This window comes from Biomphalaria glabrata, chromosome 7 (genome assembly GCF_947242115.1).
Source record: "Biomphalaria glabrata chromosome 7, xgBioGlab47.1, whole genome shotgun sequence".
NCBI classification, from domain to species: domain Eukaryota; kingdom Metazoa; phylum Mollusca; class Gastropoda; family Planorbidae; genus Biomphalaria; species Biomphalaria glabrata.
In genome coordinates, this window is record NC_074717.1 from 32,272,550 (window position 1) to 32,286,900 (window position 14,351).

A 14,351-nucleotide genomic window follows, 5' to 3' on the forward strand; every position below is an offset into this window, starting at 1 on the left:
TATGCATTATTACATTTGTAATCCTAAGTTATGTAACTTCTGTCATACTAACTAATACATTTACAAAGAAAAAGTTTTCTTTTTTTTTAAAGAGAAAAAATCTATTTAGTATGCATATAAGTAGGACATAATTTAAAACAACAATTAATAAGTAGTTCTTCATATCATGTGAACTGCAGTGGTGTAACACAGAAATAGTGCACTTAACTTTTTTTTTTTTAACTGAAATGTTTACATTCTTGAGGATTTGAATAAGAGATTGACCCTTTACAAAACAATTAGATCAATTAGATATTCATTGTAAGACATCAGTTAGGCTAGGTTCACATCTATCTTCACATTCACTTTCACCTATCCTTTGATCTGCTGGACCGCTGGGGCACCACACAAGATCTGTCAACCTTCTCTCTCCATTCTTCTCTGTCATTTGTCTTTGATAGAATTTCAATCTGATGTTCTTTCTGAAAATTTTGAAACCTGCCTTTTTACCTGCCTGGGTGGACCACTTCGGGGGCCGATTTTGAGTTTGTGTTTCTACACAAATTGTCTTTGTAACCTTGTTTTTATTCATGATTTAAATCAAGTTATGTTTTTTAAACATCCAAATACTTTCTTTTAAACATAATTATTACATTTGCACGAAATCTTTAGCTCATATTAGACCTAAGTTATTATTGACATATTCATCTGTTTAAAAAAAAAAAGCTCTATTGCAGTCTAATTTCACCCTCCTGTTCAAAGAGTTTAAGATATGACTATCTGCTTTTAGATCTTGCTTTATATCTAAACACTAAACAAAATGTCTACAGATGAGGGCAACTGGAAATTATTGGCACATCACAAACACTGAGTTCTACACAAAATACAGAATCCTAACTGCAAGGTTTCATGCCTTCACTTGGAGTGAACAAGATGGGGAAAGAGCACAATCAGTCACCATTCAAGGCTTCGACAAGAATGTGGACGGTGTTGAGTTCAGCGTAAACCCAGAGAGGCCAAAGTTTAGTATGGAGCTGTGCTCAGGGGCCACTTTGCCACAAGTGGTTATCTTCTCCTGGCTTGTGGCACTCACTGCGCTTGTCTCGTACATTAGATAACTAGCTAGGTGATATTTTAATTGAATATATTTTTCCTTCTATGTAACATTAGGTTATGCATTGAACATTTTTTTTTTATTTTTAGTTTTTTAAAAGACAATTGACTGTAGTGTCCATCTGTTTGTTAAATGTTATCCATATTTAGAGTTACTTTAGGAATTAGATTTGGAATAGATGGATTTATAGTGGCTTTCAATTTATCTTCCTAAAATCACTTTTAAACAATTCAAATTTCATTTTATTTGTATTACTTTTTTAGTAACCAAAAGTAATTCAATAAATAATTTAACCCTCTCCTCCTCAAAGTGTTTCTACAGTTGACTAAAATGTATTTTTTTACTCATGTACATTCATCTCATATAAAAATGTTCTCAAAATTTAAAGAAAAAAAAGAAATTAAGCTGTAGCAGGTGAGGAATTTCATTATAGTCCTCATTCCATTTTCCAATGTTTTATTTTAATACTAAAAAACAAATAGAGACAGAAAGAGTTGAAAAAAAAATTACTAAACTGAATCAAGCATTTCATTTTGATTTTGTTGCTTTAATATTGAATATTAAATATATTTTCTGTTTTGTTACAAATATAATAATGAATGTTCATTATATTTTATATTTATATATATTTATATATTTGTATTTTTTTTTGTTATAATTAATTTTTTATTCTTGGAATAGCGTAAGCTTTGGACAGATACTAAAATTCACCAAAAAATGGATAAGTTTATATGTACTTAATTTTAGTACTACTGAGCAAATGGTTGCTATATGGAATTTTCACTGAACTGTAAAGACGTAGATTCAGGGAAGACTCATAGTTTAGCTTCACCCCCCCCCCAACACACACACAGATTTGAGGATATTAGAATAGGTCATTTAATCTCGTTTTATATACACAATGATCACTTAAGAATCTGAGAGACTATGTCACATAATTCTGTGTGCGAAATGGATCTCAAAGCTTCTTTTCAACAGTCTCAAGGGGAGAATAAACCAACTGACAGTTCATTCTCCCATGAGAGGTCAGGTGACAAATTGTTCAGATTAGTCATTGAATCTTTTTTGTTTAAGTGCCTAAATGTTTGACAGCTAAGTTATATTTATATTTGCTTGCAAATTCAGACTTCAGCATTTGCCACACAAGAATCTTTCCAGAAGTGTAATTCATCAAATGAATTGCCTCCCCTTTATTTGTTGTACAAAATCATATTCACTAAACACATTTACATGTTTCAAAGTATTTTTATTCTATTATTATTTTAATATATTATTATTACAAACAGTATTATTATACATAGACATTATTTTTTTGCTATTTTATATATTTTTGCATTAATATCAAGTTTTAATGTTAGCATTCATATTTAATTTTTTTATTGAATAACTTTCTGTTGCCTTCTCATCAAGAGTCTAAATAAAATAATAATTGGTATTGTTTAGGAGTTTAACACCTCTATATCAAGGTATATATGATACACAGGCTATAAGGTCTTATCACTATTAAATAATTTAGATTGTAACCAATGGGAGGTACCACAGTTATATTAAATTTCCTCTGAAATGATAAACTTTAAAAAAAAAAGGGGTATTAGTTTATGTTTGAGTATCTAACCAATTTTCAAACGTATGTCGAAATTAATATATACATATATATATCACATTTATTGTTTTTCGCTATGTATTTCTACATTTACAATTTTTTTTTTTAAATGTATTTTTCTGTTATTCTCGTATTGTTGGAAAACAAGCTTTAGCAATTAATAGAAAACAACAAGCTTCCAATGAGAATTTATTTCCCATGACAGCTACTGGAGTTGTACATTTTGTTTTTGTTGAGTGTTTCATTGTGCTTGATATGGATTTAAAAAAAAAAAGAATGTAATAGATCTTTATGTAGAGTGTGATGTGTGTTGCATTTTGACACTATTAATTGGCTCTTATGTTATGACACTTTCCTAGTCTTCAATTTTTGGATCTTTCCACACTGTTTTCTTTTCTTTACAAATAAAAATATTAAAACTTATTCTTTCTTTTTTTTCTTTTTGAAATGTGAAAATTTTGTTGTCAAAATTTCAACGTGAAGTTCAAGTAAACTTAAATAATAAATAGTAAAAAAAAAAAGTTTTTGAAAACATTGCTTATATTAAAGTGCACTAAAAAGTAGAAAATAATTTTTGGTAATAAAAAATCAAACCGCTGGGTGTGTGTTTAGTATCCACAGTCTTTGATATCATCTTTGCATTAACATTTCATTGCATCCATTTCTTATAGAATTCTCAGTGCACTATGGTCCAATCACTTTAGTGGACCATTGGTGGGGGAGGAGGTATATATGAAAAGCTTTACGTTCTGCCTTTTCAAAAGTTGTTTTTTTTTAAGTTGTTGAGTCTGAGTTTGAACTCAAGCCTCCAGGATAGAAGGCTGACGTGTTAGCCACTTGCTATCCAAGTGATAAATTAGAAGGTTTTATAGTCTATTGTTAGTTTGAAATTTTAAGTGAACACCTAATTCTCTACACAAGATTTATCTCCTGTAAGCTTAGTATATTTTCTATATAAAAACAAAAATTAATTACTACTAATTGATTAACTAATTGGTTGACTTTTTGTTTTACTGATTCATGTGTTGTCATCAAGCATGAGCTTGTACGCAAAATTTGGTGACAATTGGATGAGTAGAAGTGGTTGAAAAATCAAATGCAATAATCCAAACATACAAAAAAGATACTGAGTGAGTGAGTTACTATAATGGTTCTAAACTGAAATCATCTTTTCAATTTGTTCTTGCATTAGGCTGGACTATCTTTTACACTATAAATCAAAGTTGGTGTACATTATTATGTAGCATGTGCCAAGCGTGCTATAATTTCTACACAAATGTGACCAACTTTTATAGAAATAATGACATTGTAGAACTGATCCTATATGTTGTCATGTTTTATTGATGGAGATGCATCACACAAATCATTGAAGTATTTCACACAGTTTGGCCCAATAATGTGCTCCAGATTATCTCAAAACAAAAACAAAGTTAACATCTAATTATGTGGAAAGTTGATTAAATGCTTAGAGCATGTACATTTTTTTAAAGTTTAAGTTTTAAACTTAACAAGAAGGTAGATATTCTGTAGCAAATTAAACATAATCTATGTATATTATTTTAAGAAAAATTTAGATGTAACTTAGAAAAAAAAACTTAGTCTGGGTTGTTTTGTTTTTTTTCAAATCTTACATGCACTTATCTATAGCCACTTTGTCTAAATGTTTCATCTACTCCCATCTTTGCACCTCCAAAATTAAAGTCTTTTTAAATATCTCTTCATTAATATAGACAAATATACCAGCTTCTTTCTTCCCTTAGTATCACAGATATGCAGGTTACTTTTTGTTCGTTTTGTACAATAGCAATTAAAAATAACAACTGAGAATAACAGTATAGAAGTAAACTCATAGAACTATGGTTGGCATTCTTACAACTACATGGGATGTCTAGTTATCACAATGATATTTACACCTCTGCCTCTGGTTGAGCAATATAGTTGATATAACATTTGTGATAGTCAACTACAGAAAATTAGCATCTGCTTATACAACCAATCCTACACTGTTGATGGATTTAAGGAGACAGCTTATATTGTTACATAAACAATAAAAGACATTACATACAATTTTAATGTCAGGAGGTAGGGGGAGAGAAACTTACTACATTAGAGTAATGGGTTATCCACCCATGGACATTGACAAATTATTTATTTTTTTTACTCCTGTTTAGAAGGATTTTTTTTATTAAACTTATTTACAAATAATTTCCAAACGTTCAATCTGAATACATAAAAATATTACAAGACAAAATATAAATGTACATAATAATTAACCATTTCTAAAATGGATATTTCTGTCAATAACATCAGTATAACCTACAAACACAGCTATGGACGGAATTGCAATGTTTCAGGTAGCCTATCGTACTGAAATAATATGATCATCCTTATGTGGCACATAACTGCTGGAAGGGAGAAAGTACTTCTGGGAAGACTTGAGAGTGATAAGCAGGGGCTTGTCAAAGAGGTCTACACCTTCACCCAAGTTGGAGGTAAAAGGTTGTAAAAGAAGGGGCTTCATTGGTAAGTTGATGTGTGATACAAATCCTCTAATCTCACCAGGAACTTGTTGTCTGCCCTTTGTTCTTATGGGCAGGAACCCATAGTCTGTGATCAACAAAATAAAACAAATATTAAAATGGTAAAATGGTTAAAAAAAAATTAGAAATAAAAAATACCATTATGATTGTCAATGCACAAAGTGATAACATACATTTAGCTGCTACTTTGATATTATTTAAAGAATGGAGTTAATGCTCAGTATTCAAGAGTTAAGCTGCCAATCCAAAGTTTACAAGTGTGAGCAATTTTTTCTCCAAATTTTTGGAATGGACCATAGGTTAGTGCAAGTGACATACAGAGATGCACCCCATTTTAGGTCAGTTTGTTTTAATCATAGGTGTATTCTATAACCATCCAGGAATCATGGCATTGTGCTTAAGAGAGCAGTTTAGAAATTACACAGGCATTTGTCCTTTGTCATTTAGGTCATTGGTGAGTCAGCACTCTAGTGTAGACTAATGTAGTTTTGGGTCAGTTATCTGGTAATTGGATAACGATGAGCCCTAAAAAAAACACCTAACTTGTTCTAGAGCACAAAAAGAAAGTTTCACTTTAATGAAACTTGACTCTTGCTAAATTTAATGCAGCATACTTAAAAATGTATTTTTTAATCTTAAGCCAGGACAATGAGACTGTTTAAGTAGAAACTGGACCACATAACATCAAATCAAAGAAGAAATACAACTCACTAGAGTTAAGTGATGTCTCCCTGTCTGCATGGCATACACTGGTGTGCATCTGACCAAGTCTGACCAGAGCTGGTTTACTGGAATACAAAGTTATATCATTGAGAGTTTTGTTAAACAAGTATATAGGTAGATTAGTATTTAGTAACTTAAATAGTTATAAATAAGCCTCATCTGTAGTTATTTTTGTACAAAATAAAAATGTGACAATTAATAAAAAGAAATAAGACAAAAGGAACTCAGCCAAAAAGGTGACGTCTCTGACTACCTAAGTAAGACTAAAGGAATATGGGGCATGTATGGGGGCTAAAAGCTCCACTCTAGAAATTCTACTGCTACATTTCCTACAATGGAAAACAGAAAAATTTGTCCAAAATATTGGCCAAGGACAGGGAACTATGGAGATTTGTTGTTGACAGCCCATACTCAAGCAAGGTTGACAGTTAAGTAAAAGAAAGGACAAAACTAAAATTGGAATATAGGTATAGATTATACATTATATAATATAAAGCATTGTCTTTGAGTTACTAAAAATAGTCAGATCCAACTTTGGCATACATATTTTGATACAATGTACTTTATTTTTTTTTATTTACATCCTGCTTTTCTGCTTCAAAATATTTATTTTAAAATTTGCTTTTTATTGTAAAATGGAATAAGAAAAAATAAAAGAAATGACTGAAGAAAGAAATATGTTCAGAGACCATCTGAATAAAATAACTTCATTTCATCTCGGTTCTCATGATAATGTACCCTGTGAAGAACTAGTCAGTATTGAACACCTAATGCAGGATGCAGTATCCCATTAGTGAAGAATAGAATAATTTTGTACAAGTTCTAAGCTAAAGATGTATATAGAAATGTTAATAATACATCTAAGTTGACTTTCATTTCTATTTATGACATGCTCTATTCTGTCATTTAACTCCATACATTATACAAGTGACTGAGTTGATCTGGCACTACTTTAAAATATCTTCTTGTTTTTGAAAGAAAGGAAATGGATTCTATAATTTATTAAAGAAAGCCAATGACGCTATGCTGCATCACTGTAAAGTGAAAAAAAAGAATTTTATAAAAAAAAAATTCATCAATTTTTTATTATACATTGCGTTTTGTGGGGGGGAGAGGGGTTTGAAGGCTGAGTGGTTAAGCGTGTGATCTTCCAAAAGTGGGTTCTTTTGTTAGAATCTCAGTGAAGACTGGGATTTTGAGCTTCTGGTTTCTTAGGATATCCTTGAGTCCACTTAACTCTAATGGATACCTGATATTTGTTGGGGAAAGTAAAGGCAGTTGGTCATTGTGCTGGCCTCATTAAACCCTCATTACTTGCCAGTCATAGAATCAGATAAACTTTACATCATCTGCCCTATAGATCCCAAGGTCTGAAAGATGTAGTGGGGTTTTATGTTATAGATTTAAACAGTTTAGGGTAAAGAATGCATAGAAAGAATATCTGATAAGAAGTATGCCAGAAAACCAATATATATATATTGTATAATGTGAGTTATTCATCTTACTGAGATATCTTCGGAAGAACAAGAACAGTATTTTTAGGTTGTGCAAGAACTTCAGTGGTCCCCCTGGAGGAGACATCGCCCCTTTTCAGTGCCTCTAGCTCTCTGTCAGTCATCATTTCACAGAAGAATGTCACTGCATCTATGTATGTCACAGACTCCATGATAGATGATCCTTGAATGTTATCTAGTGTTACTGAGGAAGAGAAGAGATATTTTTAATAAAAAAATGTAATTAAAATAAAAAAAGATTATTGTAATACAAAATCATAGGTAGCCCCTATGTTACCATAGCTCTTTCTTCATTCAAAATGGCCAAGGTGAACATAATTATTTGTTTACTTGTGGAAAGGGAATGCACAATTTCATCCATATCAACAGAGAATTGGACAATTTGAATGTGTTACACTTCCAATAAATAACATAAACTGCCTTTTAAATCCAGCTTTTAAAAAAAAAAAATTATAAATATATATAAACAATTTGCTTATCTGGTGGGTTTTTATTAAACCAAAGTAATCCACTTCAGCAACTAAGTAACTAATATATTCAAGAAGACAAAAAAACTGTATTACATTTTTTTTGTAACACTATTTTAATTAATAACAAATATGATATGAAAATTGTTAGGGTGTACATGCCTTTGAATCTTAGTATATAGTAAATAAGACATTAATGTGTTGTTTTAAAAATGGTGAGTTGGTTTGGAAAAACTGTTAACATATTACATTTTACAAACAAAATTGTTGGCATTAAAAAAAAAAGTTTAGATTTAGCATTTAGTTAAGTGGTAACATCTGATTTTCAATAGTGCTTTTACTTTTTAAGATCTAAATGTGACAGAACGGTGGTCAGAGAGAATCCACGAAATCAATAGTAGATTTTCCTCTTTCACATATGGTTAATAAAATTTAATGACTATCTTTGAGAAAATACATCCAGATAAGTGACAACTCAAAGACTTCAAAATTATTATTTTATAAAGTGAAGTAGAACTCCATTGTTTATGATCACAAGTATGTATAAGTAGTATAGATTAGTGTTAAAAACATCAGGTAAATTTCAAGGGATTGTGTGCAATCATTTTTTTTCGTTAAAATTTAAAACACTTAAAACAAATAACCATTTAACAAAAAAAATATTTTTTTTTGTAAATCCTGCATTTATGGTTCCAATTATTTGGTAAATAGACCATTCACATGACCCAGGCAACAAAAAATGTTGTTCTAAGGAGAAGAAATTATATTGCCTACCTGTAATACTGTTGAATGAAGTGGTGGACACTCGGCCAGAGACTCTTTTCTGGGCTCCCACAGGTAGAGTTGTAACAGTGCTGCGATCCGAAGGCATTGTGCTTGTCTGTAGATACAAAATTAACCATTTATTTGTAATGAGGATAGGGCTGCGTATCCCAATTTAACTAGAGCAATCAAATCCATTAACAATTAATGGTTTAATGACTTTTGACAAATTTACCCTTCTTGACGTATCAAAAGTGGAGAGACGGCCTTGAAGTGAATGCCCAGACTTCAGTTTTTCCACTGTGTCTTGAATCTTTAATTTATAAGCAGACATCCATCTGGACATAAGCATTAACAGTAGATGTGACTTCAAAATATTATTAACAGCATTTACTGTTAAATTAGCCTTGAATTTCAATTGTACAGAATTGAGAATAAACTTTTTAAATATGAACTAAAATCCATGTCTATGACTTAAAAAAGAGTAAAAAAAAAGTAGTCTACCCATTCTTTAAGTCAATAATTTATAAGATTTCAACAGTTTAACTGAACCATCACCATCTTAGCTTTCCCCAACAGGTTTCATTTATTTATGTGACCTAAGAAGATTTAGAAACTTCCTCAAATACGCTTTCAAAATAATAATTTTTCAAAATTAATACTATATGCCATAGCCATGAATTTAACCTACTTAGCTTTCGATTATCCAGAAAAAAGTTTTACATGTATTTAAATCTCTTAACCTCACTCTATGCAGTAAAAATCTATTTCCTGGCTTCAAAATATTAACTGTTATTGTTATAGAATATCAGGAATATAAAGTCAACTAATTTTAAAGTGACCTATCAAGCCATTGGCTAGCCATCTCATGTAGATCACTTCTTCTTGTCTTCTCATCCAGATTCCAAATGTTCCATGAGTCTAGTTCTTTTTGGAACTGTTTGTGAGGGTCTTGTAGGCCCAAATTAATCATGACCTCAACAACTGCAGCCCTACAGAATTAATTACAATAATTTTAAAACATAATGCAAAAAGAATATAGAAAAAAAAATAGCCAGATTTTCAAACATAACTCCTGGACTTAACCTTGAACAACCAATCATTGAAGCACATTTAATAAGCAATAGCCTAAAAAAAGGAATCAAATCCACTGGAGATAAAGCAGGTAGGTTAGAAACAATTGAAAGCTATCCAAAAGAGCTATCCATATACATATCGATGGATCAGTCTTCAAAGCAACAATTAATGCATTTCTTGGTATCCTCCTGGTCATGCTCAAACTTCCAGGCCAAAGCCAAAACTGCACTAGAGCATTGCACACAGCTGAAAACAAGCTTTGAACACAAGCAACTCCAGATATTGTTGTCTTGACAGATTCACAATCCACTCTTCAAGCAGTAACTAGCAACATCTCATCTACTCAACTTGCCAACATTAATCATGATAATCCATCATTTAATGTCAATATTTAATATTTGAAACTGAAAATCATATCCTATTTGAATGTCTCATTTTAATCCACCTTAGAAAGATCCTACTACCACGACAGCCCAACATAATCAACACCCTGTAAGGCAGTGTTAAATAACTGAAAAAAACAGCACACTATTTTTTCCTTGGCACAGAAAGCAAAAGAGCCTACAGCTAAGCAGCAAAGAGTTGGCTAGAAGAAGAATATCATGGAGGAGGTGTGGCCTGAAAACTAAGCAGGTTTACAAACCTCTGAATGATAAACAAATGTATATCAATGTCATTCTAAGCTTTGTCTAGAAGTAATGACTTTAGAAACTTTTTTTAAAAACACAACTAGACTATCAATTTTATTTAATAATTTTTAAAAGTCTTCAGGAATTAACAAAGGAAAAGTTCACTCTTAGCTCCATCTGGTTCAGTAGTTGTATAAAATAGCCCAAATCTAAGCAAATATAATATAAAACCAAGGCACTGTGCACAGTTCCACTTAGAAGAAATAGTATTTAATATAGTAAGTATTAATAAGCACATAAAAAGGTTTTTAAAAATATTTTTAAAATACGACACAAAAAAAATTCAACTTAAATAAAACCTTGCAATATTAAATACAACTACACTTTAATAAAACCTTGCCAAGTTTAAAAGGTAAGTAAAACTGTGTCAACTTACCTAATAACCTCATCGCCATCTAAGAACTGCACCACAAGCTCAGCAATCACATCTTTATCTCTGGATGCCAATGCCACAATCGCTCTAAGAGCAGCCAGAATAAAATCTTTCTGCTCAGCTACAGAACAACTGGGAGAGTTGGCATGATGGTTGAGTACAGACAACAGAGACTTGGTGACTGTGTTTATCACAGTGTCGCTAAGGCCCTCAGAGGAGTGGACAGACACAATAGCTTCAGTCACGCTAATTTTGTGAAGCCACTCAGCAATGGTGAGAAGCTTGACAATCATGTTAGTGAAATGATCTGCAGTCCAAGGTTTTGGCATTGTCTACAACAAAACAAAAAAAAAACAATTCACTTAAAGAGAAAAAAGATATAATTGAAAGTTAACTAGACAGTGTAATATTAAGTCACATTTGTTATCTATGATGCTAGAGGACATTCAAACCAATGCCCATAATATATAACAAAATGAAAGTGCCCATTAAACTTAAAGATAGCATGAAATGATGGCAGGTGAGATTTAAGCCCAGAACTCACCTTCTCTGTACAGTTGGGGAAATATTTGTTGAACCAGTCTGTGCCAACGAATTGCCTAATAAAGCCAGGGAGAGGGGTTGGAGGAGGGGGAGGGGTAGGCGCAGGTGTAGGAGACCTGGGTGTGACGGGTACAGGGGTTGGTCGAGGTCGGCTGACCAGCTTGGTAACTGGTTTTAGTGGCACTGGAGACTGGTGCTTTGCTGAGTTTGTTGGCAGTGGAGATGATTTCACTGCAACAAAAGCTTCCTCCTGAATATATAGATAAGAAAAAGAAATATAATAGCAAAAACAAAAATTAAAAGATACCTTTGAGACTAAAGATCTTCAAGACAGTATAGAGTTATCTTATCTTATCCTATAATACAGATGTTACTTCAAAAAAGAAGATGAGCTATTTTTTCTTATAGCCGAACGTTGAAAAGAATGTTATTTAGCCAGTATATTAAACAATCACAACTTCATCACAAATAAATGTAAAAAGTCTGCCTGGTTGAGTGATATGTGTTTTGATCAATTATCAAGAGGGTCCCAGTTAAAACACTTCTGGCTTCCACAGTTGGAATGTAATAATGAATATGTCCAAAACATGCTAAAACAAAACATCCATTAGAACTGCATTGATTTAAATCGCTTTAAAATAAAAGTAAAGAAATCCCTGCTTTATTACAACCTGATTTCAGGACTCTACAAAATTAGCACATGTCCCATCAGTATCTATTTAGTTATAAAAAGATCCAATTCCTATGTAGCCCATACATTTTTTTATATAACAATCTAAGAATAAACTTTAATTCAAAATCAGTGATTCAACATTACTTTACAAAAGTGATTTCTTAAAAATAAAGAATTTATTATTCTTATAAAACTTAATAACAAAATAAACCACTTACCCCAACCACATCTTTTTCACTTTCTTTTTTTTCCTATGATAAGAACATATAATAATATTGTATAAGATCTACATGTAAGTAAAATAATCTATAAAAACAAAATTGTTAAGATAATTGCCAAATGTTGTGTTCAGCATATATTTGTTTTTGTACTAATTAGATTGATATCATAGATACAGGATTAACAAATAAACTGGAAGAAAGATTGTCAGCATGAGAAAATCACTAAATTAATGCAACAAAGGATTCTATATTAATAGCCTTTATATGTCATATTTTATACAAGACTGAAACACTTCCTCACTTTATACAATACAAAATTATTTTTCTAAAAAAGTGGAGGCATGGTGGCTGAGTGGTAAAGTGCTTTGCTTCCAAACCAGGGTCTAAGGTTCGAATCCTGGCAAAAACTGGGATTTTTAATTTAAGGATCTTCAGGTGCCATTGAGTCCACCCAGCTCTAATGGGTACTTGACATAAGTTGGGGAAAAGTGTAGATGGTTGGCTGTTGTGCTGGCCACATGACACCCTCATTAGCCTAAGCCACAGAAACAGATCACCTTTACATCATCCGATCAATAGACCACAAGGTCTGAAAGGGGAACTTTACTTTTTAACCATTAAAATAAAAAAGTAGTTCTATTCAACTCTAGCTCTAAAATCTCATTTTCCAAATGCAAAATGTGAAACCAAAAGCTTTTAAAAAGTCAATGTGATCTTCATATGTTTCCTCTTAGAGCAAAACTATTAATTTTTAGAATTCCAAGGCCAAGACACTGCAGAACTAAAGAAAATATTCCACTCCAAAAAGGTTAAATCATTCTATCATTCACCGAGACCAAGATCCTACGTCAAGTAGCTTTACACTTTCATATTAACTTTAATAGTTCACATCCCTGAAACAAACAAAGACCTACCTTTGGAGGTGGAGGTTTGTCCATGATCTCTTGGAACTTGGACATTAATGATGACTTAGGTGCTGCTAATGTCTGGTCATCTTCATCATCGCTAGAATCTAAATCTTTAGAAAATGAGATAGACTTTTTCTTTTTCAGTTGCTGTCTGAGATTGTGTTTGAGTCTACCCTGTGCACTAGCTTGAGAACCTAAGGGCACAACATAAATAAATATATGTAAAGTAATACATGGATGTGATGCAGGGAGATGTTGGTGATGCAGGGAGATGTTGGTGATGCAGGGAGATGTTAGTGATACTGTGAGATGTTGGTGATACAGTGAGATGTTGGTGATACAGTGAGATGTAGGTGATGCAGTGAGATGTTGGTGATGCAGGGAGATGTTGGTGATGCAGTGAGATGTAGGTGATGCAGTGAGATGTTGGTGATGCAGGGAGATGTTGGTGATGCAGTGAGATGTAGGTGATACAGTGAGATGTTGGTGATGCAGGGAGATGTTGGTGAGGCAGGGAGATGTTGGTGATACAGTGAGATGTAGGTGATGCAGTGAGATGTTGGTGATGCAGGGAGATGTTGGTGATGCAGTGAGATGTAGGTGATACAGTGAGATGTTGGTGATACAGTGAGATGTTGGTGATACAGTGAGATGTTGGTGATGCAGTGAGATGTTGGTGATACAGTGAGATGTTGGTGATGCAGGGAGATGTTGGTGATGCAGGGAGATGTTGGTGATACAGTGAGATGTTGGTGATGCAGGGAGATGTTGGTGATACAGTGAGATGTTGGTGATGCAGGGAGATGTTGGTGATACAGTGAGATGTTGGTGATGCAGGGAGATGTTGGTGATACAGTGAGATGTTGGTGATGCAGTGAGATGTTGGTGATGCAGGGAGATGTTAGTGATGCAGTGAGATGTTAGTGATGCAGGGAGATGTTGGTGATACAGTGAGATGTTGGTGATGCAGGGAGATGTTGGTGATACAGTGAGATGTAGGTGATGCAGTGAGATGTTAGTGATGCAGTGAGATGTTGGTGATGCAGTGAGATGTTGGTGATGCAGGGAGATGTTGGTGATGCAGTGAGATGTTGGTGATGCAGTGAGATGTTATTGATGCTTTGAGATGTTAGTGATGCAGTGAGATGTTGGTGATGCAGTGAGA

The 14,351-nt window shown here is 32.8% G+C and overlaps 2 protein-coding genes across 8 annotated transcripts in view; one reads left to right on the forward strand and one right to left on the reverse strand.

The window, feature by feature from the left end:
• Positions 1 to 3,119, forward strand: part of LOC106067282 (uncharacterized) — a 41,747-nt gene extending 38,628 nt beyond the window's left edge. For both annotated transcript variants that reach the window (XM_013226448.2, XM_056034901.1), the window contains exon 12: positions 810 to 3,119. In XM_013226448.2, coding sequence (XP_013081902.2) covers positions 810 to 1,097 — 288 coding nt within the window. In that variant the 3' untranslated portion in view covers positions 1,098 to 3,119. The remainder of the gene's footprint in view (positions 1 to 809) is intronic.
• An 897-nt stretch (positions 3,120 to 4,016) lies between these two features.
• Positions 4,017 to 14,351, reverse strand: part of LOC106070554 (WD repeat-containing protein 97-like) — a 39,573-nt gene continuing 29,238 nt past the window's right edge. For all 6 annotated transcript variants that reach the window (XM_056034898.1, XM_056034897.1, XM_056034895.1 and 3 more), the window contains exons 24-33: positions 13,193 to 13,380; positions 12,276 to 12,308; positions 11,386 to 11,634; positions 10,845 to 11,173; positions 9,545 to 9,694; positions 8,938 to 9,040; positions 8,715 to 8,820; positions 7,465 to 7,657; positions 5,948 to 6,024; positions 4,017 to 5,303 (exon numbers count right to left, since the gene is read on the reverse strand). In XM_056034898.1, coding sequence (XP_055890873.1) covers positions 5,056 to 5,303; positions 5,948 to 6,024; positions 7,465 to 7,657; positions 8,715 to 8,820; positions 8,938 to 9,040; positions 9,545 to 9,694; positions 10,845 to 11,173; positions 11,386 to 11,634; positions 12,276 to 12,308; positions 13,193 to 13,380 — 1,676 coding nt within the window. In that variant the 3' untranslated portion in view covers positions 4,017 to 5,055. The remainder of the gene's footprint in view (positions 5,304 to 5,947; positions 6,025 to 7,464; positions 7,658 to 8,714; positions 8,821 to 8,937; positions 9,041 to 9,544; positions 9,695 to 10,844; positions 11,174 to 11,385; positions 11,635 to 12,275; positions 12,309 to 13,192; positions 13,381 to 14,351) is intronic.